Raw genomic sequence first — 26,511 nt, 5'->3', positions numbered from 1 at the left:
TTTTAAATGTATACAATCTATTCCATACTGTTTTTGTCTTCCCAGTACATCTCCTACATTTGTCAAGGCCATGCTCACAGATTTAGGCCATCTTGTGAAACAAGAATTTGTCTTACTGTGCCCATAGGCCCAAAGCTGAATCTGTTTCTTGGAAGTCGTAGCCACGCATTTGGATACATTGTCAAAAATGATCTGCATATTTGATAGCGTCTTTGCCCTTAATTTGTTCTTTAGGCATATGAAGAATAATGTATTGTCTATTTTCCTTACAGTCGTCCACGAACTTACACCAAAAGGTGTTGGAAGCACAGGTTCAGCCATGCAATACCAGGATATGCCATTCTTTCAACACATATGTAGACAGTTGTATCACACATTCATTCTGCATTAAAAAAATATGAAAATAACACTCTTTTCATCATCATGCAGATTAAATTTGTGACTGACCATTGACCATTTACAATGAAAGTCCATGGCCAACTTTTTTAAGACCGCCCTTCTCTAGCAACTCTCGTCTTGTCCTATCAGCACCCACTTCTCGTCTCAGACGCCCACAATTTTTCTGTTCTACCCAATCGTTGGGCTTTACTAGGCTAATCACATTTCGCTTCTCTGTTCTCCGCCATTTTGTAAGGGTATAAGAAAAGTCAGCCAGGCAACAGACTTGTTGGTCTAACTTGTGTAGCTAGTTCCGTGTTGTGCAATGGACGGGTAAGTTCAAGGAAGAAGTTATGCTCTCGAGAAAAGAGCAACAAACTAACATGCTATATTAAATATGTCCTGTAACGAAAATGAACTAGTTAACCTAGTATTGTGTTATTGTCTCTTGGTTGCGATGGAAACATGGTAAAGCTTATTTTCTGTGCATCAGTGATGGATACTCCGAGATGCTTAACGTCGTTAGTTACCAACCAACATTGTTGCTTTGGCGTTGTAGTTAACACTAGCAGGCTATTTCCTTGCTGTTGTCTAGACTAAATTGCTCTTTAGTTAATAAAAAGCAAGACAGTGACGCATATTGAGTGGACTAACTAGTTTTTCTGTGGTTTGGATGCTAGCTTGGCTAAGGCACTAGTTCTATCCACTGAAAATTGGAACCACCTGTGGCAGTGCGGCGTTGGATTATTGTGTGTTGCAACATTGTTTGCCAGGATATTGTAATGTAGCTGGTCTATCTACCTACGGTATTGTCTAGCTTTGCTCACGGTTAAACTATAGCTATTTACTTAGTTTTAGGAGTCTTGCCATGACGTTACTAACGTGGTTCTCCAACCATGCTTGTTGTACACAAGTTATATTTCTGCTGCAGACCTTTAGAGAAACAATACTCTACTTGAGAATGCCGAATTTTTTTAAATATTGCTATAGCGATCATTATGCTTGAAATTCAGAGCAAAGTGAAAATACAATATTATAGGCTTGTTATTAACCCCACATTTCTTCCAGCCGTCTAGAGACTGATTTGTATCCTATGGGATCTACTTACGTCACTGAACTAGAGTAAGTTCTTATTTTCATATACATTTTTAAATGCAAGGTACCAGTTCATTAGTTGTAAATATCGGATAATAAACATGATCTTTAGGCAGATTTTTATATCACTTAGGTTTTTTGTGTTGTATGTTGGAATCAATTTTTACGTCTAATTCATGTAGCACTGTGAGATGCCCGTTTTTGATGCTAAGTAACCTCCATAATGGTGGTGATCAGGTTTCTCAGCATGCAATGACTTGGTGTGAGAATTGAGGGAGTGATTTGAGCTGTTGCATTGTCTTGCTTATCCTCCCCCTTGCAGTCAATGTAGCCTTTATTTGTCTACTTTGTATCAAGTCTACTCTGAAAGCATATAATCCTAAAAGATGGAACATAGTTTGATTTTTCAGTAGATTCCAACGTGTAAAGAAAGCATTTAGCTTTTTTTTGTTGTAAAATTGTCATGTGTGGGCTTTGAAACCACAAGGAATTTGTCATGGCAACAGATATTTGGCTTATGGGAGTTTGAGGGGCATATTTGCCACAAGACTGTTTTGCATATGTGTATTCCTTTTGTCCTGAAGAACGGCACATAATTATGTTACTGCTGTTTTCAGCCACTGGTCAAATTATTTATATTGATCACAGTGGCTGATCAATATAATTCTGATTGAGAAAGGGTGGTAGATGGGAGGAAGGCTTGAGAGAGCTTTTGGGCTGAGTTTCCTGGCTGTCTTGCATGAGAAACAGGATGTGGAGGTTAATCTTTAACTGAGTGTCCGCCAAATACCACTCATTTTTCATGGGCAAAGCTGTGGGAAAGGGAACGGTTTGCTGTTTGCTCTTTCCACCTTTAACATTAGGGGGTATCAAGGGAATGCTTTGCCTTAAATGCAATTTAGACAATTGGTCAATGTTTTTCTACTTAATCTTGGTAGAATTATAAATTCTAACTTTTTACTTCCTAGCAATTCCTATTATGGACATTCAACATACATTTAGAAGTGGAGAGGCATTTGGCAACCTCCCAAGTCTTATTTGTGTCAAAAGAATAAACTATCATCTGTAACATCTTATCTAGCACCCGAACTTACTGGTGGCAGTACCGCTCCAGATGTCCAATGCTGTTGCGTATTCGGTTTATGAAACTTGACAATTGTATGTTCTGCATGGTTCCTTTATGAGGGGCAGCAGGTAGCCTAGTGGTTAGAGCGTTGGGCCAGTAACCGAAAGGTTGCTAGATCGACTCCACGAGCTGACAAGGTAAAAGTCTGTCGTTCTGCCCCAGAACAAGGCAGTTAATCCACTATTAGGCCGTCATTGTAAATAAGAATTTGTTCTTTACTGACTTGCCTAGTTAAATAAAGCTTAAATTAAAATGAAAGTCATTAGCTATTTTTCCATTAACTTGTCCAGGGATTTTTTTGTCAACATTTAGAAAGATCGCATAGAAAATGGACATTGCGACATTGCTTTTGTCGTATAAACCTCGGTCCATGGAAACCTGCCTATTAACTTTAGTACAGGCCTAAGTGGAGAGCATGCTTATTTTGGTAGTGTTTTTGGAAGTCTTTGGTCTTAGCTTTTTCTGAGGTGACATCCTGCTCTTATTTTGACATAACTATTTTTTGTTGGTTAGGTAGCCTATATGGCAGTTTTGCTTCATGTTAAGGTTAGACACTTATACAATAAAATGCACATTAAAAAAGTTGAGTAGTCTAATTGAGCCAATGACTGACTGTCTGCTTTCCAACTTTTCTGCAACTGATAAATAAATCTAGTTAGCTGTTTTTTTTAAAGCTTTTCTCTACCTTTTGGGGTTTCTGGATCTTAACTATACAATAGTGAACCTCTTAGTCTTTTAACCTTAATTTGGGCATTTAAATTTTTCATCCTTACTGCTTCTAACATTCCTGTCTTCTCTTTTCTTCACAGCAGTGTCCACGATATTACAGTTGGTACAAAGGTAGGCACCCTCTTTTCTCCTTTCGCTTTTCCCCTGCTTCAACATGTCAGAACGAGGTGTTTGACAAAGGCTTCAGATTAGAATGACCTATGGATGTAGCTGTGTGCGGATTTGACCAATTGTTGCTCAGGCTGCATTTTATCCCTAATCAGATTCTTGTTATTACGGCAGCCATGCCAACTATTTGCACCATGAGAAATGAAAGCTTTCAAAGAAGCTAGCATGTGAAGGCACACCTACAACCAGTTTGGATCTGGCAGTGGGAATATCCTGTTTGCTTAGGTCGCAAGTTTTTAATTGGCTTCAAGTCACCCAACAGGTTCCTTTGTTAGCATGGTAGTTGACTGATTAAACAATGTTGAACTGTAGAGGAGGCATGCACAAAGTAAAGGATACAATTAAGGAAAGCAAAAGTAAAACACTTTGCCTTGTCACTGGTTACCAGTTCCCAAGTTTACATTTCTCAAACTGTTTTCATCCTGTGTGGCGAGAACATTGCTGTTGCTGTGGAAACAGTCGAGCCTAATTATTGGTTAGCTTTGGCATTGTGCCGGGAATGCTCTTGGTACATTCCAGTGTTCTGGCTCCTCCAAGCGCTTGTCTCTTAAGGACTTTTTGTCTCTTCACTGATACACCAGCACATGTCCCAGTAAGTGTTAGCCAATCGTAATGCTGTACCACTCATAGGCTGGTCCCAAATGTCCCTTGAGTCCTTTCTCAAGAAAATGCCTACTTTTACCATCAAATGGCCCCTGCAGTCTATTGGCCAGGGCTAGCTAACTTGAGCAAAAGCAGATGTTTCTAGATGGTGGAAATTTGAGTAATTTTATTCTCTACGCAGCAGATATGCAGTTGTAAGTGCTGTCTCATTCCCATGATGGATGTTGATGTTGAGTGAATCCAGGATATGTGGTTTTGGGATGGCGAGCGAACACACGGAGCCGGTGTTCCTGACTCGGTGCGTGTTGCACGTCTATGCTCTACAGACTGCTGTTACTGTCGCTTCCCAGCTTGGTCTTCAAAGGCCACCCCACAGCAACTGCATTCCTCGCATCTCTTTTTCGCAGAGATAATCGTCTGTGGTATGTGCCTAGCCAAGGGGCACTCTTAGCACACAGCACAAAGACTGATTCTTACAGGTACCACGTGCAAATGAGAAGGCCATTTTGTTACACGCAAGCCAGCACACATCGGTAACCTTAAGGTGGTGGTAATATGTAGCCAGGTTATCTTCACAGGAAAAGGGAGCTGTTTGCTGGAATGCGGGTGGTTTTTCCCTCCTCCATTTTTCTAATTGCTTCTTGTGTTTCCTGTTCTCCCCCCGGGGTGTGTCATTACAAACTGCTGGCCTCAAAGAATGGCCTGTTGACTGTTTCAAAATGGTTGGGAGGATCTTGGGTGGAACTGTGTAATTTGGATCAGTACAAATTGTTGCCCCTTAACATTTAGTTAGCAAAATTGTAACCAGGCGAGTGCAATATTTTATTACTTAGATGTTATTGTGCTATTGTAGGCCTATATTTTGGTAAGTGGTGGTTATTCTGGAGAAGACTGCAGCTATTTTAGGCCAACGTAATAGTTGTCAATATTCTTGAAATGCCACTATGGAGGTGTAGTCAACAGGTTCAATCCTCAAATGTAATTTTGGGGTTTTTCATAGGATTGGAAAACTGTTAAATGTTGCGCTCTACCTTTTTTATTTATATATATTTTTTCATTACATTTTTTTTAAAGATAAGAGTAGGTTATTAAATGTAAAGACTAGGCCTATTTACCTTGGCTGTGGAGATGGCCTCTCAATCGCATTCCTCAAAGATGGGAGAGGTTGGTGGGGTGAATGGAACCAATTCAGCACATGTAAATATGTTTCCCCCATTTTCAACATGCATGTTGTCCCTCTGGCCTCTGTTTCCCCCCACACAAGCTGATTAGGGAAAGTATGGGAAAGGGCTGGGTGGCCTGTTTGATCATGTCAGTCACCATTGGCAAAAGTTTCTAGGTAGCCAGCATATAGGCTACGAACTAGATTAAAACTCACGGGAGCCGCGACGTAGTGGCTTTAAGGGGTTCAGACACACCATTAGTGTTTGCTGGCCGAGAGTACTACCACTTCTGAACACAACTCGCCGAGTGCGCACCGATTTTTTGATGGCTTGAAACATTTCGTCAGTCAGATGTATACAGCAGGTGGTCCCTAAAACACAGCGCTGTGAACGATAGGCAGACGAATGCTAGATCCACCTTCGGTGCGTGAGCTTTAAGAGGCAGAGGATTGAATTGCCGTTCAATAATTTACATGTTGATAAGTAACAAGATCTCACTTGGCCACCTCCAAGGCTCCCCTATTTTTATCGGAACTGGCCTTTTAAACTGGTTTTGCGAACACTTGTGTGCGGCAGGGTAATAGCCAGGAGAATTTTGTGGCTGTGGGTCTAAAGAGAATCAGCCTTGTGTATTTAGGCTAAGAGTCACGGGTGTGGCTTAGCAGCGCACCTCACCTGGAGCCACAGTCTAGGGTTTCTATGGGTACGGAGTGACATTCAGTGCTGCCCTGGTAACGACCCCATTCTTGCGGTGCATTGTCTCCTGTTTGCCTGCGCAGTCTTTTTCACCCCCCTGCTTTTCCCTCTCCACACCTTTCTAATCTTTTAATTTAGGCCCTCAAAAGCTCCCTCTGAAAACTCCATTAGAAAACCACTCACTTCATTAACATTGCTAACCAACTGAAAGCCTTAGCACAGATTTTTTAAAGCATTGCAGCTTAACTGAGTTTTCTTGTTCTCCTATCGCATAGTTATTTTATAGGACATAATACTTAACGGGCTTAACTTTTGACAACTGAATACATATCAAGTGTTATGTCTTTAATTAAGAAGTATTTTTTTTTTAACCCAAGTCTGGCCATTTGATTAGTAAGTTCTCCTTACTCTTGTAAAAACCATTTGTGTTGGTGGCAGACAAAGCCTGCTCTGACTTGGCCTGCCAGTCCTGCTAAGTGGTAATTTTTTTTAGTCTGTAGCAGGACCAGGAACATGCTTTTTGCTTCCAAACCTCTTTTGCAGACCTTTACACACAATTTGTACTCGCCCCCATACCCCTTACATATGGTTTTCATTGAGTCTCGCACCAGTGGAATTTGGAGGGGTTGGTGGGGATAGAGGAGAGCACATTCTGTTGCCATCTCAGCACTGCGGAAGGCTGTTTAGCTGTGTACTCCTTGTGTTAACCAGAGCACGCTTCCCGTCCACTTTGTCGATTACATGAAAAGCGCTGGCTAGCTGGTGGTGAATCATTTCCTTGAGCGTTGTCTGTTTCCCCCTATTGTTGGTGTTATAGACTATAGAGGACAGATGGTGTGCAGCCTTGTTTTACACACGCTGTAAAGCATACTACCTCTGTTTTATAGGGCATTGTATGTTTGTTTATGGCTGTATTTGTTTAAATCAGGTTTTACTGTGGTTTATGCTTTTCTTTATCAGTTTAGGCTTATAGTTCAAGGAAAATAGTTGGGCTATGTAGGTGATGTAAGAACCACAAGTTTGTTTCAAGCAAAATTATTTTGAGGCTTTCAGCTAATTTGTTTTTTGGGGGATTGGTCCATCGACTATGGAGTGTGAGCAGGTCACCATCTGAGCCATCAACCCCTACCAGTACCCACCTGGGTTGTGCTAGACTGCAGAGTGATGTACCACCAGACCCATGACTCGGGTTTCTGCTCCCCCGTCCCTCCCTCCCTCCTCCCGCCCTCTCATTCCTGCTGCTTGGCGACCCAGAAACCAAGTTGTTTTTTTCCTCCCTTCCCACTGAATTCTCTGGTTCCCTCCCTTAAACCTATGCCAATACAGATGACCCCAACATGCATACAAGCGCATGCATGCACATGAAATGCAAGGGCAGTGGGGGTTGGGATGGGGAGAGATTGGGTTGTGTCCATTTACACCACCCCCCCTCCCCCACCTTAGGCCATAGAGGACTTAACGTGGTTAGCAAGTCCGGTCATTGGATCCCCGTCAGTCTGCGTATGGTCTTATCTATGCGCATTCCTCTCGTCTTTCTTTGTCTGTTTCTTCTACTTGTAGCTCAGGGGCTGTAGACTCAGGTTCACATAACTTTTCATGTTAGCTAAGCAGCTGACCTTTTCCTGTTCCCATTGTCACAAGGCAATGGGTCACCCGGTACCTTCATACAGGTCGACAGGAAAGGCTAGTAAAGGGACAGCCTAGTAGTCCATCTTTGTTTTGGCTGTGATGGGGAGAACCTATGCCAAGATTTTCTATATCGGTCTACCATTATTTTGATAGGTCAAAGTGGGTGGTTTTATTTAACCTGTGGCTGTTACGAGTTTCGTTTTTGGTCCCAATGAATACGAGACAAGACGTTTCTCCCGTTTCCATTGTAAACCATAGGTCTTACCTAAAAAGAAACGGGAAAAATGTGCTATTCAGTCATTAGGCTGGTCATGTCTTTAAAATGACGCTGGTGGTGCAGTTCTGCATTGGTCTCAATAGCATGTCCTTCTCCCTTTGCAGAGAGGATCAGACGAGCTTTTCTCCTGCGTGGCAAACGGACCCTATATAATGACCAGCGCAGCAGGTCAGTGTTTAAACTTCCGTTTGTATTAATATCAACCAAGTAAACTTTTGAATCCACTATGAGCGAAGGTTGAGCACCACATCCAATTCTGATCCATTTTGGCTGCATTTTCAAAAGGGTGTACATCCCAACAGTAGGCTCTCTTTCTCGCTCTCTCTCCTCCACAGCCAATGGCAATGACAGCAAGAAATTCAAAGGTGACATAAGGGGCCCAGGCATCCCGTCGCGCGTCATCCACGTGCGCAAGCTCCCCAACGACATCAACGAGGCTGAGGTCATCTCCCTGGGCCTGCCCTTTGGCAAAGTCACCAACCTGCTCATGCTCAAAGGAAAGAACCAGGTAAGTGGTCTCACATGCCAACCCTAGCTCATTTGCTTTAGCAGGGTTCTCTTGCCCTCCACTCAGAGGGGAGGGGTGTATTAGTTACCATTTTATAAGCTAGTAGTAACCAACTGTTAACCAGAGTGAGCATACAACTGTTGTAGAGTAAATTATATGGCCCGCTTGCTATCCGTAGCTGGACTTTTTTTTTCTTCAGAAATTGTTCTTATGGCATTCTCCTGTGTCCAGGCCTTCATAGAGATGAACACCGAGGATGCGGCTCAGACCATGGTCAGCTACTACTCCTCGGTGACGCCGGTCATCCGCAACCACCCCATCTTCATGCAGTACTCCAAACCACAAGGAGCTCAAGACGGACAACTCCCCCAACCAAGTGGTGAGTCACTCTGCTGCAGCTCCATCCTTCTCAGCAGTTGCATAACCCTTTATCTGTGAAGGCTTACTACTTCTGGAAGGCCATAAGAGAAGGCTGAACTCGAGTGCGCTTCATGTTTTCAACGTTGCTTGGACAAAGGAGCTTGTCTACAAAACACATCAGCAAGGGATTTCAGCTGCCACCCTGAAGCTTTTTTCATAATTACTCTTCATTCATTTTGACTTTTTCATTTTGTAGGCTTCTCCGAGCAATTAGTGTTTGATGCTTAGAGCCAACATGAAGGTTTCCTCCACAGCGGACTAGTTTTCTGTGGTAGTATTCCACATTTTTGGTTTTCTTTATTTTGAATTGGCCTCTGGCTCTCTCCTCTGTTTCCTGTATTGCTGGGTCAGAATGACTCATTTGGAAACTATCTGTTCTTGCCAGGGCTTGTGTGGTTGCACAAACAAACCACCAGTCTACTTGTCAGCTGACTTGAGCCAATCAGAATGAACCTATATTCTGCTGTTGCTGAAAATGGAGCTGTCGGCATTCGACTGCTAATTTGTTCAACTTCTACTTTATTCCGCAGAGTGTCTCAAGTTCACCTTTCCCTGAATATCTTGCAGGGGTTGGACCCGGTTCAGGGAACACAACTGAAAACCGGAAAATAGATTTTTTTCAAAGAACTGACATGCATCCTGGAACAAAAGTGATCCATAATGTTCCAGAACAGAAGCGTTGTTTTAAAAGCACGGGTACTGATTAATACTTTGCGTTCCAGGCACACCAAAAACAATTGTCCTGCAACAAAGCGCATGCATACGAAGTCCTCACTCAGACTTATTCCAGTGTCTACCTGCATGCTGAAATTTTTTGCCAGTGCGTATTTAGGCTACCTGCCCCTCCCCTGTCCGACACATAGGCTACTGTACTGACCTTACAAGCTTGATATAGAAGATGGGGAGTGATTTGTAATTAGCAAGAGAACAGGAACCTTTTCCAATGCTAGTCAAGGATACTATAGGCCTAGTGATCGCGTTTTACGTTGGATTTATTAACTACCGAAAGGAAAGATGTGTTTTTTAGCTCAAGTTTGTTACCTAGCTGGCTCAAAGAACATTCAAAGTTCCTCTATAGGAGCTGCTTCTCGTGGGTATAATTCTGTGGCTAATTAATATAATCCATAAGATACCCAGCGCTTTATGACACCCCAACCCTCTCGCTCTCCCCACCTGCAAAATCTGTCGCATCTTGGGCCTTAGGCTACACATGTCTGTTTGTCATGAAGGTAAACAACTAGCTTGCCTGCTACATCCTCACTGATTGAAGTAATTTAATGAGATAAATAAAAAGTTGTTGACTTCACAGGTAAAAAAAATTAAGGAACGGAAGGAATGATATAAACCAGTACTTTTTTGGGGGTTCGAACCGGTTCAGAACTTTTTTGCTGGTCGGAACAGTGGAATGAAAGGGGAAAAAATGGTTGTTCAGACCCGACGCGATTGGAAAATCATTTGGGGTCCAACTGATATATCTTATGGTCTAGTGTGTACCATGCACCCTCCCAACAAGGCCCTCCCTTTTTCTAAACACTGTTTCCTGGGAGATCGCATGCCAATGGCGACCAATGGAAGCCACAGCTGTCCACTCTACTCCCCCTTCAAATTACTCTACTCTGGTCTTATCTGCTAATAGGTCAATGAAGGTAACATAAACACTGCTGCAGTATAGATGAACATTCCCAGATGTTTGGGTTTTGCTGGTAGAAACTAAGTTTCTCTCCATGGTGTTCCTCAGTGTTTTTCTTCCCACCAGGTGTTTTACACTCAAACAGGCCCCAGTTTTTCCACTGTGTATACAAACATGTCACGGACAGAGTGGTCAGCAGCACCCTGGAATGTAATCTTTTACTTCCCAAAATAATTATTTTTACAGCCATTTTCTTGTAAATGTCCTGCAACTAACCTGAGGCTGTTTAATGAGAACTTTCGGAACATTGAAACGTATTGACTGTCTGTGGGAGTCAGGTCAGCTCTACCTGAGCGTTTGTAGATTCTCTTGCTTCTTGCCACTTCCATTGAACCATCCTCCTCTCTTCACAGAGAGCCCAGGCGGCACTGCAGGCAGTGAACGCAGTCCAGGCAGGGGGCATGCCCATGGCAGGGGGCATGCCCATGGCAGGGGGCATGCCCATGGCAGGGGGCATGCCCATGGCAGGGGTGGATGCCTCAGGGGGCATGGGCGGGCACAGCCCTGTTCTGCGCGTTATAGTGGAGAACCTGTTTTACCCAGTCACCCTGGACGTGCTGCATCAGGTAACACACTTTCCAATACATTTGACTGTATATAGGTCTGAGCTTGTATTCCCCCTGACCATGCCCTCCTTGGATGCAGATCTTCTCTAAGCTCGGCACAGTGCTGAAGATCATCACCTTTACTAAAAACAACCAGTTCCAGGCCCTGCTGCAGTACTCGGACGGTCTGACCGCTCAGCACGCTAAACTGGTAAGTAGTGCCATCTACCTGTCACAATAATATACAGCAGGTCTTATTCCTCTCCCATTTTTCTTCATTGTGTTTTCAGAGCCTGACTTTGTGTTCTAAATGTAGAGTGTGGGAAAAGAATAGTCTGAAAGATGAATGATCAAATCCTTGGATGCAATCTAATGCGACGGTAACCTGCCAAAATGACTAGTGCCCCATAGCACTCACATCAGTAGCCATTTTGTGCTTTGAAAGGCAGTTCATGACTCAAATCAACACCACCATCCCAGAAACTCTAGTCCTACTCCAATTTGCATACTGCCCCAACAGATCCACAGATGACGTAATCCACACTGCCCTTTCCCACCTGGACAAAAGGAACACCTATGTGCAAATGCTGTTCATTGACTACAGCTCAACATTCAACACCATAGTGCCCACGAAGCTCATCAATAAGCTAAGGACTCTGGGACTAAACACCTCACTCTGCAACTGGGTCCTGGACTTCCTGACACGCTGCCCCCAGGTGGTAAAAGTAGGCAACAACACGTCTTCCATGCTGATCCTTAACACTGGAGCCCCTCAGGGGTGTGTACTTAGTCCCCTCCTGTATTCCCTGTTCACCCACAACTGCGTGGCCAAACACGACTCCAACGCCATCATTAAGTTTGCTGACGACATAACAGTGTTTTGGGTTTTGCCGACAACGATGAGACGGCCTATAGGGAGAGGTCAGAGAACTGGCAGTATGGTACCAGGACAACCTCTCAATGGGAGCAAGACAAAGGAGCTGATCGTGGACTACAAGTAAAGGCGGGCCAAACAGGCCCCCATTGACGGGACTGTAGTGGAGCGGGTCGAGAGTTTCAAGATCCTTGGTGTCCACATCACCAACGAACTATCATGGTCCAAACATACTATGACAGTCGTGACGAGGGCACGACAGAACCATTTCCCCTTCAGGAGACTGGAAAGATTTGGCTTGGGTCCCCAAATCCTCAAAGTTCTACAGCTGTACCATTACCTAGTACATCACTGGGGTCAAACATCCTTCCATCCAGGACCTATATACTAGGTGGTGCTACACAGCTGCTACTCACTGATTATTAATGCATAGTCACTTTGCCCCTACCTACATGTACAAATTACCTCGACTAACCTGTACCTCTGCACATTGACTTGGTACCAGTACCCATTCTATAAAGCCTCATTAATGGAGTTTTATTGTTTATGAAAACATTTTTACTTTAGTTTATTTGGTAAATATTTTCTTAACTTCTTGAACTGCGTTGTTGGATAAGGGTTTGTAAGTAAGCATTTCACGGAAAGGTGTATAACCTGTTGTATTCGGCGCATGTGATAAATCAAATTTGATTTAATGCTGAAACTGTTGCCCTGTGGTGAAGTCTTTAGATGGGCAGAACATCTACAACGCCTGCTGCACCCTCCGCATCAACTTCTCCAAGCTGACCAGCCTGAACGTGAAGTACAACAACGACAAAAGCCGTGACTACACGCGGCCTGACCTGCCCACAGGAGACAGCCAGCCCTCCATCGACCACCAGGCCATGGCTGCAGCCTTCGGTGAGTACTATGGTGAATACATTTTAAATTTACCTCCCTCCTTCTTCCCTTCTCAGTTAGACATGATTGGACAGGTGGAAGCTATGCGGCTGAACCCGTACCCTTCACCTGTCCAATAATTTTCAACATGTAATATTTGTATAATTTACAATAAACTGAAGGCAACTAATCAATTAACACTCCTCTGTATCCATGTGTGATTCTCCAGGTGCTCCCGGGATCATCTCAGCCAACCCGTACGCAGGAGCTCATGCCTTCCCCCCGGCCTTCGCCATTCAGCAAGCTACAGGTGAGTCTGATCGTCCTCTTTCTGACACCTGCCTCGCTCCTGACCAACATCGATGGATTGTAGTTACATGGACCTTTTCACAAATACTTTACATTTTAAGGAGGAAGCTGGCCTCATCCACTACCATTGAGTGGCAACACTACAACTTTGAAACGTTTGCGGACCTTGACCTATTAGCAGTCGTGCTCAGCGGCTTCCAGTCTGGCCTTTTCTCTACCAACCCATTCAGGAGCCTGTGCACTAAGTTTATTTTTATTTTTTAATTCTCCCTCCCGTTTGCTTCCCTCTGCAGGCCTGACGATGCACGGTGTCCCCGGAGGCCTGGCCCAACTGACCATGCCTGTGGCTGCAGCCGCGGCGGCTGCAGGCAGAATGGGCTTCCACCAACTTTCCGGTGGCCACTGTGTCATGCTGGTCAGCAACCTCAACCCAGAGGTTAGTCCTTCCTTGACTCCCTCTCGACCCATAGTGGCCCAGATGGACTGAGTCCAGCTGTGAAGCTTCTGTGGACGTGGGTTTTTATTCCTGTTCCCTACCCTGCACCCCAAAGTGTGCACTTGCTCACTCACCCCTCGTGCATTTAGAAGTTGATTGTTGTAAGCATGGGCTACCTCGTGAGTTTTCACCAAATTTCTCTCACCAGTACATTTCTTGTAAATTCATGCAGGGGAGTGAATGAGAGCACACTTTGGGGAGAGAATTGGACTGCAGCCCTTATTTGGACATGGCTGTTTCAGTGGGCCCACATGACACATGCCAAGTAAATTGGGCTGTGTATTATATGCTGGCTCTCCGTGTAACAACATTGATGTTAATGTATCCACTTCTATTGAAAATGTTTTTCAGGCCTCTCCCTTTACCCACACAAACCATGCATTAAGTCATGCATCGGTGATATTGAGCCCCCATTACTGTCAACTTCCTTCAGTACTGCAATGCGTACAGTGTAGCAGAGCTCTTGGCTTTTCCCTAGTGATTTTCCTCACTCCTGTTCTACTCTGAAAGTGTTATACCATCCCTGTTACCGAATTTTCGCTAGCAGTAGATGCAAACACTTAGCATACACAAACTTCATCAATATTCATTTGTTGACTCGTTCAATCACTAAGTTTTCATTCAAATTGAAGATTAGCTTTAGGTTATTTGCGCCCTCATACATAACTATTATTTACCATACAGCCAGTTGGACCTATAAATTGTACGTTAACTGTGTGGAATTTCTTAACATTCTATTCATCAGCATAACGGTACCAGTCCCTCTTAATCTACTGAGCATGATAAACTTTAAATTATTGGACAGCTCATTCCGTAACCTCCATACATGCAGTGCAACTTTTCATCCGATTTAGAGGCAATATTGCTTTTCTACATTTAACATGGCCTTCAGCTTAAGCCCAACAAATATTTCTAGAATCATTAATTTAAAGAATGTATCTCTTCAATAGTAATGGTGCACGTCAACACAGACAGAATTCTAGAAGTATTGTCTCAGCCTCATGTATCATTCCTCCTAGTTTCATTGTTGGTTTGTAATCTTCACTCTGATTTAAAGCACATTCTATACTGGATGGAACACTTCATATTTCTTTGTATACTGACCTTGTTTTTTACCTCCTTTTCTTGTTTCTCTCCCTCCCCATTCCCCCTCCCCCTCTTTTTTGGTTTTAATACCTTCACCTGGAAACTTTTTTTTTTTTTTGCCAAACTGACTGCACGCCCCATGAATTCCCTCTCCCACTTTCTTCTCTCAACCATTATTCCACATCATCCGTTGTGTACACATCACATGCATATAAACGCACACGTAAACATATCCACTTATCTTTGCTCATATCATATTGTCACATACCACCCCTCCACCACCTCTAAATCTCCTCCCATTCTTTGCTCCTGTCCAATTTATTAACCCTCATGATCCAACCACCATTTTTTTTTTTTTTTTTTGCCATTCCCCGTGGAACTGCCTCCGCTGTGGATGATATGTTGAACCTCCACTCTCCTGCCTCCGATCTTTTTCCTGTCCCTTCCTCCCTCCGCTGCCTTCCTCTGCTGTCTTATAAAGAGAGTTACGCCCCAATGCCTCTTTATTCTTTTCGGTATGTTATCATTAGCACCTTTTTTATTATTACTACTTGTTTGTTCTGTTCTTTTTCTTAACTAATTTGTTTCAGTTTTTTTTTCTTGTTTTAGTTTTCAAATATTTTGCGTGTTGATTTGAGACACTTGGCAAAAAGTTGCAGCATTTTCATGCGGGTGTCTGTCCACAGCTGTCTTTAAAGGGACACTGATTTGACATTTTATCCAACTATTTTCTTTCTCTGAAAATGGTCTTTAGTTACGGTTTTGAGTCTGATCATCAACTTAAGCCAAATTGGTCAAGAATACGTGGACCTTAAATGCAATTTTGGGCCAATGTCTCAATGCTGCAGTTTTCGGTCCCACGCTATATGGATATTGCAGACTAGTCTTTTTAATACTATGGACCAATTTCATGTCAAGAAAACCTATGAATAATTTCCAGATCAGAGTTAAATATTCCTTTAAACATAGTGCAAATGACAAGACTGCACGTTGTGCTTTTTAATTTATAAGAACATCTTGTGGAAAGTTCGGTGAGATGCTGTAACTTTGCCACAGTACATTTAGATTTTATCATCTGTCTATTGTCATAGTTTGCATGCTTGATTTTTGTCATCTTGCATGCCCTTTATGAACGCTGTATCAATTGCTTTTGGTTAATGGTCAAGACTCCCATTTGTGCAGAGTACATATGGCCAATTTTGCATTCCTTCTGATCCTTATTCTAAATTTCTGACTTGCAGTCTGTTTTTTAACCATTAAGTGCCTTCATCTTCCTAAATGTTTTTTACCAATTTACCAGGGAGGCGTCCCTTTGTAGACGCAAAAGTAATATCCTCCTTGATAAACTACATAAATCCCTTATTTTACCTTTTCTGTCCAAGTATAATGACATTAAGTTCCACAGCCTGTCTCAGACTATTCCAATTCTTTGAATGTATTAAAACCGATGTACAAACGGTAGCCTACAATTTGATCTTTTTTAAATGGGCTTTTATGGTGTAGGAAAGTCACAAGTACCTCAGATGGTAAATTACCAATTCCCACTAGTGGCCATGATGCAATATTGCAATGATCATCAGTGGCTTCAGTCACTCTTGCTAGAATGTATTTTGCCCCCCTTATCGTTTAGATAATTGGAGGAGCATCTTGATTATGAACTGAAGTTATTCATATACACAAGCTTCCCTGTGGTGCTTAGATGGGTGTTAACCAAATCTTAAGTGCCCAAAGACATGGTTTTGATTGGATGGCTTGGTCTGGTTTAGAGTTAAATTGATTTTCAAATGGTTGTTTCCCCCCCCCTTAAATCTGTGTGAAGGTGTATATGGCGACGTGATGAGAGTGAAGATCCTGTTCAACAAGAAGGAGAACGCTCTGATCCAGATGTCTGATGGGACTCAGGCACAGCTAGGTAAGGCCCAGCTAAACTTTCCTGGGAAGGAATACCTCCAACAAATCCAAGAACTAGTTCCAACTGAACAGCAATATGTAGGGAGTGATGTGCATCTGAAAATTATGCTAAAGGGATTAAAAAATAAATAACCCGAGGTTATTTAGCGATGGAAATATACCCAAACTCTGAATAGAAGACTCACACTGCTTAACCTCTGCTTTCAACAGCAATGAGCCACCTGAATGGCCAGAGGCTCCACGGGAAAGCGCTGCGTGTCACCCTGTCTAAACACACCAATGTCCAGCTGCCCCGCGAGGGCCATGAGGACCAGGGCCTGACAAAGGACTACAGCAACTCACCCCTGCACCGCTTTAAGAAGCCCGGCTCCAAGAACTACTCCAACATATTCCCTCCCTCAGCCACCCTGCACCTCTCAAACATCCCGTAAGTAGACCGGAGGAGTTTCTCCTGCAATGAGCCCACCGACCCGTTCGATAGCTGCTAATCCTGAGGTACCGCTTTCGTGGTTTGAAAAAAAAACTCTACAAATGTATTGGTAAACTACTGCTAAAAGCTTATCAAGTTTTACAATGTCTTTCTTTTTAGTCCCTCTGTGGTTGAGGATGACCTCAAGATGCTGTTTGCGAGCTCCGGTGCAATGGTCAAGGCCTTCAAGTTCTTCCAGTAAGTTATCTTTTTTTCCCCTCTCAAACAGCCAAAAGGTTAAAAAAAAATTATATCTACTCGCGTGTATGATGTCTTTAGGAAAGTCTGTATTTGGAAAGTATTTAGACCCCTCGACCTTTTTCCACATTTTTGTTACGTTACAGCCATATTCTAAAATGGCGTCATCAATCTGCACACAATACCCCATAATGACACAGCATAAACATGTTTTAGTTTTTTTTTTTGCAAGTTTGTGTGTATAAAAAATGAAAAACGTAAGTATTCAGACCCTTTACTCAGTACTTTCAAGCACATTTGGCAGCAATTACAGCCTCGAGTCATCTTGGGTATGATGCTAAAAGCTTGGCACACCTGTATTTGGGGAGTTTCTCCCATTCTTCTCTGCAGATCCCCTCAAGCTCTGTCCGGTTGGATGGGGAGCGACGCTGCACAGATATTTTCAGGTCTCCAGAGATGTTGGGTTCAAGTCCGGGCTCTGGCTGGGCCACGCAAGGACATTCAGAGACTTGTCCAGAAGCCACTCTTGCATTATCTTAGGCTCGTTGTCCTGTTGGAAGGTGAACCTTTCCCCAGTCTGATGTCCTGAGTGCTCTGGAGCAGGTTTTCATCAAGGATCTCTGTACTTTGCTCTGTTCATCTTTCCCTTGATCCTGACTAGTCTCCCAGTCCCCGACGCTGTAAAACATCACCACAGCATGATGCTGCCGCCACCATGCCTCACTGTAGGGATGGTGCCAGGTTTCTTCCAGACGTGACGCTTGGCATTCAGGCCAAGAGTTCAATCTTGGTTTCATCAGACCAGAGAATCTTGTTTCTCATGGTCAGAGTCCTTTAGGTGCCTTTTGACAAACTCCAAGAGGGCTGTTGTGGCTTTTACTGAAGTGGCTTCCGTCCAGCCATTCTACCATAAAGGCCTGATTGGTGCGGCGCTACAGAGATTGTTATCCTTGTGGAAGGTTCTCTCATCTCCACAGAGGAGCTCTGTCAGTGACCATCAGGTTCAGCTCTGTCAGTGACCATCAGGTTCTTGGTCACCTCCCTGACCAAGGCCCTTCTCCCCCGACTGCTCAGTTTGGCCGGGTGGCCAGCTCTCGGTAGGGTTTGTGGTTCCCAAACTTCTTCCATTTAAGAATGATGGAGGCCACTGCTTTCTTGGACCTTCAATGCTGCAGAAATATTTTGGTACCTTACCCCAGATCTGTGCCTCAACACAATCCTGTCTCGGAGCTCTACGGACAATTCCTTCAACCTCCTGGCTTAGTTTCTGCTCTGACATGCACTGTCAACTGTAGGACCTTATATAGACAGGTGTGCCATTCCAAATCATGTCCAATAAATACAAATTATCACAGGTGGACTCCAAGTTGTAGAATCTCAAGGATCAATTGAAACAGGATGCACCTGAGCTCAATTGAGTCTCATAGCAAAGGGTGTGAATACTTATGTAAATAAGGCATTTGTTTCTATTTTGTTATAATTGTGCAAAAATGTCTAAACCTGTTCACTTTGTCATTGTGGGGTGTGTAGATTGAGGACAAAAAAAAGTTTTTAAATCAATTTTAGGATAAGGCTGAAACGTAACAAAATGTGAAAAAGGGAAGGGGTCTGAATCCTTGCCAAATGCACTGTATCTGACCGTGTGAGAAAGGAGTAGTTCACCCAAATAACAAAATTACATTGGTTTCTTTACCCTGTAAGCAGTCTATGAACAAGGTATGCTAGCAATCCATGCTTTGGTTTAGGTTCCCTGGCACTGTTTCCAAATTCAGAAATGTTAGAATGTGTGTCATGAATCCCATTCAAATCATTCGCATCATGAATCCCATTCAAATCATCTGAAAGTATCTAAAACTGATTGTGACGCTCAACAGTCATTTACAGAGGATTGGTAATCCAGCCAACTTCTGGAAAGTGGTGAAATCTTTTAAACAAAACTTCACCCCTTCGTTGCCCCAGCAGGTTATGACAGCCTCTGGTCCCATGCTAGACATTTTGTGGCGCTTTTAATAACCATTTTGCTTCAGCTGGCCACCTATGTGAAAGGATAGCTTCTGAAAATTCCTCTCATTCCGGAGTCCTTTAGTTGACTCAGTGCATCATTCTGTACAGTCTTTTCTAACACTCGCATACTTTATTTTCCTTTACCATTTTTCTGATGTAATAAGTGCTTTTCTAAAGATTGATGTTTTAAAATCCATAGGGTCTGATTCACTTAATCCTGTTTTTAATGCAGCTTTCTGCCCCACTTATTGCAGAACCGTTGCCATGTTTTATTTGACAATTGTTTCTTGTGTTATCCTGAAGATCTGGAAAGCGGCACGTCGTCCCCAACATAAAATTAGATCCTTCTGACTTAGATAATGGCTGTCCAATTTCCAAATAAATAATCCCTAAACTCACAGCTTCTCACTCTATTCTTAACTTCTTTGGGATAGGTGGGACATTAGCATCCCACCTGGCCAACAGCCGGTGAAATTGCAGAGAAATTCAAATTAAATTACTATAAATATTAAACTTTCATGAAATCACAAGTGCAATATATCAAAATGCAGCTTAACTTGTTGTTAATCCAGCCAAGGATTAACAAGATTTCAACAGATTTCAAAAAGGCTTTAAGGCAAAAGCAAACCATACGATTATCTGAGGACAGCGTCCAGCAGACAAATGCATAACAAATCATATTCAACCAGGGATTTGCGACACGAAAGTCAGAAATGGCGATATAGTATATGCCTTACCTTTGAAGATCTTCATCTGTTGGCACTCCAAAATGTCCCAGTTACATTACAAATGATCCTTTTGTTCGATTTAATTCCTTCTTTATATCCATAAAAACTCAGTTTAGCTGGCGTGCTTCAGTCAATAATCCACTCGGTTTCCTTCCTACAAAATGAATCCCAAACGTTACCAATAAACTTATCCAAACAAGTCAATCAACGTTTATAATCAACCCTTAGGTACCCTAATACGCAAATAAACAAAATTTCAGACGGAGAATCATTATTGTCTTTACCGGAGATAAATAAAAAAGAACGCACTCTCTCGGCCATGCGCTTGGAAACACTACAGCCAAAATGGGAGGCCCTAGAAAAACTACAACTTCTCCCTCATTTTTACAAAAACCAGCCTGAAACTCTAAAGACTGACATCTAGTGGAAGCCCTAGGAACTGCAATCGGTGACGATTTCGCCCTATTATAAAAGTGCCAGGCATTGAAATCAGTGGTATGCTGAATTATTTTTATTTTTTTATGTTTTGTCCTCGGGGTTTCGCCTGCCATTTCAGTTCTGTTATACTCAGACATTATTTTAACAGTTTTAGAAACTTTAGAGTTTTCTATCCAAATCTACCAATTATATGCATATCCTAGCTTCTGGGCCTGAGTAGCACGCAGTTAACTTTGGGCAGCATGCTTGTCATACAGTTGTCAAAATACCACCCCCCCTATCCCAAAGAAGTTAATGTGCACCAGTCTGGTTTTAGACCTGAACATGGCATCGTTTCAGCTGATATGCATGTTTTAGTGTTAAATTGCTTAGATCATACTTTTTATTATTATTTTTTTTCTTCATTTTAAAAGTTACCTTATATAGGCATAGATCAGGCTTCTGGCAAGTGGTTTGAAAATTCTGTCAGATGGAACACTTCGATTTCTTATGGCGTTAAGTCTAGTTTTCTGGCTATTAATGTGTAACGCAAGGGTCGGTATTGGGACCTGTTCTCTTTACTATTTTATATAAATAATATTTGTCTATCGGTTAAAGTGTAATATTCGTCTGTATGCAGACGCCCCAACTGTTGACCAGTCGTTGTTAGTTGCAATCTGACTTTGTTGCCTTTATAAAAACTTGTACTTAATGTGGGCAAGACTAAATGTTATTGAATTCTGGCAAAATGTTTGATGTACTACATATTTATTAATTGAATGGTTCTCCCATCGATTGGGTTCCTGCTTATATATTTTGGATTTAAAGTCTTAAACACTGACCAAGTTGAAACTCTAAGATTTGAAGTGGTATTTTTCAGAAATAGATCTTGCCTCTCCCTAAAAAGCAGATTGTACAGTCAACTTTCCTGCCAGTTCTTGACTAGGGTGACACCATTTACCAGAATGCAGCAGCCGCTCCTCTGAAACCTTTTGAATGCCGTCTACCATAGTGCCCTACGCTTTATCGCAGGTGACCGTTTGAATACTCAGCACTGCATCCTGTATCAAAAGGTTTGCTGGTGCTCATTAAAGTCCTATAGTTCACTTCACAATTTTTTGTTTAAAAAGCTCTACTATGCTTGCCTGGCTACCCAAACTCCTTGCTCTGGCCAAATGCAATGCGTCTGGGTCGTAGTACCTCCCTGACGATTTCTTGAATATAAATCCATTCTAGATCATCTGACTGGTTCCAAAAACCAATGGGTTGGCCAGAGCCAGAACACACATGGGTAATGCAGTGTTTGAAAATTCGTCTTTGGCTTTCATACTCTGATTGGTTTGAGATGATTCAAAGGCTTTGTTTTGTACAACACCCCTCATTTTGACATCACCACAAACAACTTCAATGATGGCAGTCTGACTGTCTTCAGAAAGTATTCCTACCCTTTGGACAGTGAAAACATGTTTAAAGAAATACAGAAATATCTTCTTTACATAAGTACGCACATGCCGGAGTCGATGCTTTCTAAAGCACCTTTAGCAGTGATTACAGCTGTGAGTCTTTCTGGGTATGTCTCAGAGCTTTCCACACTTGGATTGTGCAACATTACCCATTCTTTAAAGAATTCTTCAAGCGCTGTCAAATTAGTTGTTGATCATTGCTAGACAACCATTTTCAGGTCTTGCCATATATTTCCTGTAGATTTAAGTCAACTGTAACTTGACCACTCAGGGACATTCACTGTCTTCTTGGTAAGCAACTCCAGTGTAGATTTGGCATTGTTTTAGGTGATTGTCCTGCTGAAAGGTGAAATCTCGGTCTAGTGGAAAGCAGGCCGAAGCAGGTTTTCCTCTAGGATTTTGCCTGTGGTTAGTTCGATTCTGTTTTTTAAATCCTGAAATTTTTTTAAATCCTGAAACACTCCCCAGTCCTTAACGATTACACAACATGATGCAGCCACCACTATGCTTGAAAATATGGACCGCGTTACTGTGTTGTATTGGGTTTGCCCTGAACATAATTTGTATTCAGGACAAAAAGTTAATAGCTTTGCCACATTTTTTGCAATATTACTATAGTGCCTTGTTGTACGCAGGATGCATGTTTTGGAATATTTTTTTAATTCTGTACAGGCTTCCTTTCACTCAGTCAAGTCGGTTAGTATTGTGGAGTAACTACAATGTTGAGCCATCCCTCAGTTTAATGGCTGTGATAGGGAAAAAACTGTCACTGTTTTAGTCTCCATTGGCTTCATGATATCCCTTAGATGTTTTCATTCCTCTCCGGCAACTGAGTTAGGAAGGATGCTTGTATTCTTGTTGTGACGGTGTATTGATACACCATCCAAAGTGTAATAACTTAATGCTCAAAGGGATATTCAATGTCTGCTTAAACATTTTTTTTTTACCCATCTACCTGTAGGTGCCCTTTGCGAGGTATTGGAAAATGACCCTGGTTTATGTGGTTGAAATTCACTGTTCGACTGAGGGACCTTTAGATGATTGTGTGTCGGGTATTGAGCGACCTTTTAGATGATGGTGTGTCGGGTATTGAGCGACCTTTTAGATGATGGTGTGTGGGGTATTGAGCGACCTTTTAGATGATGGTGTGTGGGGTACTGAGGGACCTTTAGATGATTGTGTGGGCGGTACTGAGATGACGTAGTCAATCAAAAGTCATGTTAACTATTATTGCACACAGTGAGTCCATGCATCTGACTTTAGCACATTTTTACACCTGAACTTATTTAGGCTTGCCATAAGTGGTTGAATACTTATTGACAATGACATTTTAGCTTTCCATTTTTTATTAATTTGTAAAAATAAATCCACTTTGACATTATGGGGTATTGTGTGTAGGCCAGTGACAAATCTTATGTTAATCCTTTTTAAATGCAGGCTGTAACACAACATAATTGTGGGGAAAAAATCCAAGGGAGTGAATACTTTAAGGCACTATGTAGCGAACGATAGAGCAGCGGAATAATTACATTTGAGTTGTCCGACTTGCCTAACAACATAAGTTACCAAACTGGTTCACAGGATTGGTTAACTGAGGTTCCTCGGGTGCCTACCGAATTGGGTAAATCAACCTTTAGTTTTAATGCACATCACTGCTGGAACAATTTACAAAGCTCATTACCAGTGAATGTTCTGGTGCTGATCAGGCAATTTTAATGTTGGACCTAGTAGCTGAGGAATGTAACTATTTTTCAAAAATTGTGTTGCGGGTGTTTTTTTAAAAACATTGTATTTATTGCCCTCATTGTATTGATTTGTTGTATTACAGTGATCAGGGCACCCTTGAGAATGAGGCCCTGGTCTCAATGGGTTTCCCATGAATGAATAAATGCTAATATTGGTCCTATGACTTGAATGAGATTTGTGCCATAAATGCTAAAACATTAGCACTTGGAAACAGTGCCAGTGAAACGTAACTTAAACCAAGGCATGGATTGTTGCCATGCCTTGTCCATATACTGCAACAGGGTAAGGAAACCACAATGTCATTTTGGTTGAATTATCCCTTTGAATGTTTAAGGAAAGGCTGCATATTTGACCGTGTGCAATGTTTCTTTTTTAGGAAAGACCGCAAGATGGCCTTGGTCCAGATGAGCTCAGTTGAGGAGGCCATAGAGTCCCTCATCGAGTTCCACAATCACGACCTGGGTGAGAACCACCACCTGAGGGTCTCCTTCTCCAAATCTACCATCTGAGGGGTGCAGCCCAAAACGCTACTTGTAATGGGCCGCCCCATCCCTTCACGACCTCTGTCTGTCAAGTTGTGGGGAAGCGACTCTTCAGTCGAAGTAGCACCCACCACAGCAATCACTTCCATCATTCCTAGTATATTTATATACGCATATCTATGTAAGTCGACCTATAAACCATATGGAAAAGAAATGTGCACACCCGATTTTACTGGGTAAAAAAAAGTTTTATATTTCTAACATCTTGCCTTTGCGAGGTAAATTAATTCCTTGCTCTCTGCACCGACAGAAGTAGTTTACACTTGCCTGTCTGATTTAAGAGATTGGCGTAGCCTAAACTTCAGTCTTTTGGTAAATTCCATTTGCCTTTGGGTTCCAACACCACTAGGTTCTGAGGTAATTCTGTGATGCCTCATGTCCTCTTTGCCTTCAGATGCTTTCTGTCCGTTACTCCAGAAGTCTTATGTCCTTCAATTTGATACGTTGGCATTTTACAGCCAAAACAAAATTTTACTTATCTTCCTCTCTCCAATCCTTGCTTGCGAAGACCAGGTTTACAGCTGATATGGGTTTACCGTTTGTATAAAATGTATTACAAGGTGGTTCATTTCTCTCCCCCATGTATTATCAAGGTTCTTTTTAGTCTTATTTTAAAATTAAGATGAGCTAGTTAGTTGAAGATAAAATCCACAACTCATTATCTAGCTTTTTTATTTTTTAAATATGTAAACCCCTTGTACCAGGGTTTGTGATTATTAGTCTTGTTTACTGTATGTCTAGATGTAGGTTTGCATTTTTTATGAAATTTATGCAATAAGTTTTGTACAAATCCAGTATTGTACACATTGTTATTCCTATATACTTTTGGTTGTAGCTTATAGGTATTGGTCAGTGGTTGCCTTAACGACTGTGCCTTAGCAAAGGTCTTACTAGAACTTTCCTGATAAGTATGGCTTACAATGTCTTATGATTTGTCTTAATGGCTTGCCTCTCCTGATGCAGTGGCTGTCAATTTAGCATATTTATACAACTTTGTGATACACTACAGCGCAAAACCAAATGAGGCCTTTTTGCAAGTTATTTTAGCGAACCTTGTGGTAGTCTGCCTGCCCATTATAGCACATTTTACAAGGCTCTTACAGGGATCAGACAAAAGCAGACTATTGTGACTCTGCTGCTGTGAATTATAAAATAAACGTTAGAATTGGAAGCGTCTGTCAGTTGAATGCCAAGATGAATGATGGTTATTTCACATGTTTACATGTGCTCCTAAACCAGGAGTGAAGAGTTTCATATGTCTGTTACTCGGCTTAGTGTTTTCGAAGGCCTTACCGTGAGGGGTTAGTAGCCTTATTGTACAGGGCTGTGACTTTACCTTAATGCGGTCATTGCTAACGGCAATACGGCACCCTCGTTCATGGTAGTCTATGGACTGGACTTGTGGATCTGGACAACGTTCAACTTAAATTGAAATCCATCTTGCGTTTTTGGAGAAGTGCCTTTCAAACGAAGCCTTTCTTGGTCTGTTTATAATCGTATGTTTACGTAATGAACGGATGTTCCTGCCTTAAGTGCCCTCAGTCTCATAGGAAATGCACACATCCGGCATAAATGTAAAGGTCTGCAGTGATTCTGGGCGCTTGCTACAGTGAAGGTGGACACTTGTTGTAGATCACATTTTAAAAGGTAATTATCAGTCTTAATACTTGGACATTCCACACGTGCATCATTTTATATTGGGAAAATGTTGAGGTTCTTTTCTCACAATTAATTGTGCATCAAGTTCCTTATTTTAAATTGGTGCAAAGCAATAGAATTTCAGGGTCATGTGAGGAACCACAGTGCGCAGACATTGTTCCATCACTAGTTTTCTTGAACACCACTTTATTACATGCTGACCTATTCATAATTGGACACCAGCAATGCAGAAGAATGAAAATTTGTTTGTAGATTACTCAAGAATAAGTGACACTAGTCTCCATATCAATATGTAGCATGTATTTCTATTAAAGGTATTTTACTTGCTTTGCATACCCCAGACCAGGAGTGGATTTCCCAATTATGCAAAATTGCACAGCATTTAAAATCATTACAACCTCAATCACTTAACATTAAGATGGCAGGATTTCTTCAAGTGAGGTGATTCAGGGGGGGGTGAAAACCTGTATATTGTTTTTTTTTGTACCACAAAGTAGGTATTCTGAAACGATAGGTTTTATATCTATAAAACATCTATTTTGATTACAGCTTGGGACCTTTCTCTTGAGCCTCTCAGTAAAAAGCAAACATCACAATTAAATTGTTTTCTAACAAACAAAAAATGGGTCCCTTCTGGTCATTAGTGTTCTGTATAGCTTAAACTTTTCTTGAAATTGTGCCTTCAATAAATATTTTCACTGCT

General features: G+C 42.0%; 1 protein-coding gene across 1 annotated transcript; it reads left to right on the top strand.

The window, feature by feature from the left end:
- The first annotated feature begins 587 nt into the window (after positions 1-587).
- LOC106613576 (polypyrimidine tract-binding protein 1) lies at positions 588-26,511 on the top strand. The gene is given in 17 exon segments (XM_014215981.2): positions 588-711; positions 1,447-1,500; positions 3,409-3,439; positions 7,969-8,032; positions 8,200-8,372; positions 8,604-8,708; positions 8,710-8,751; positions 10,836-11,048; positions 11,128-11,238; positions 12,624-12,801; positions 13,010-13,090; positions 13,383-13,525; positions 15,153-15,186; positions 16,491-16,583; positions 16,793-17,009; positions 17,172-17,249; positions 23,984-26,511. Coding segments are annotated over 17 exon segments (1,758 nt in total). The 5' UTR covers positions 588-703; the 3' UTR covers positions 24,117-26,511.

Source organism: Salmo salar, chromosome ssa10 (genome assembly GCF_905237065.1).
Source record: "Salmo salar chromosome ssa10, Ssal_v3.1, whole genome shotgun sequence".
NCBI classification, from domain to species: domain Eukaryota; kingdom Metazoa; phylum Chordata; class Actinopteri; order Salmoniformes; family Salmonidae; genus Salmo; species Salmo salar.
This window is presented reverse-complemented; position numbering and strand designations above follow the sequence as displayed.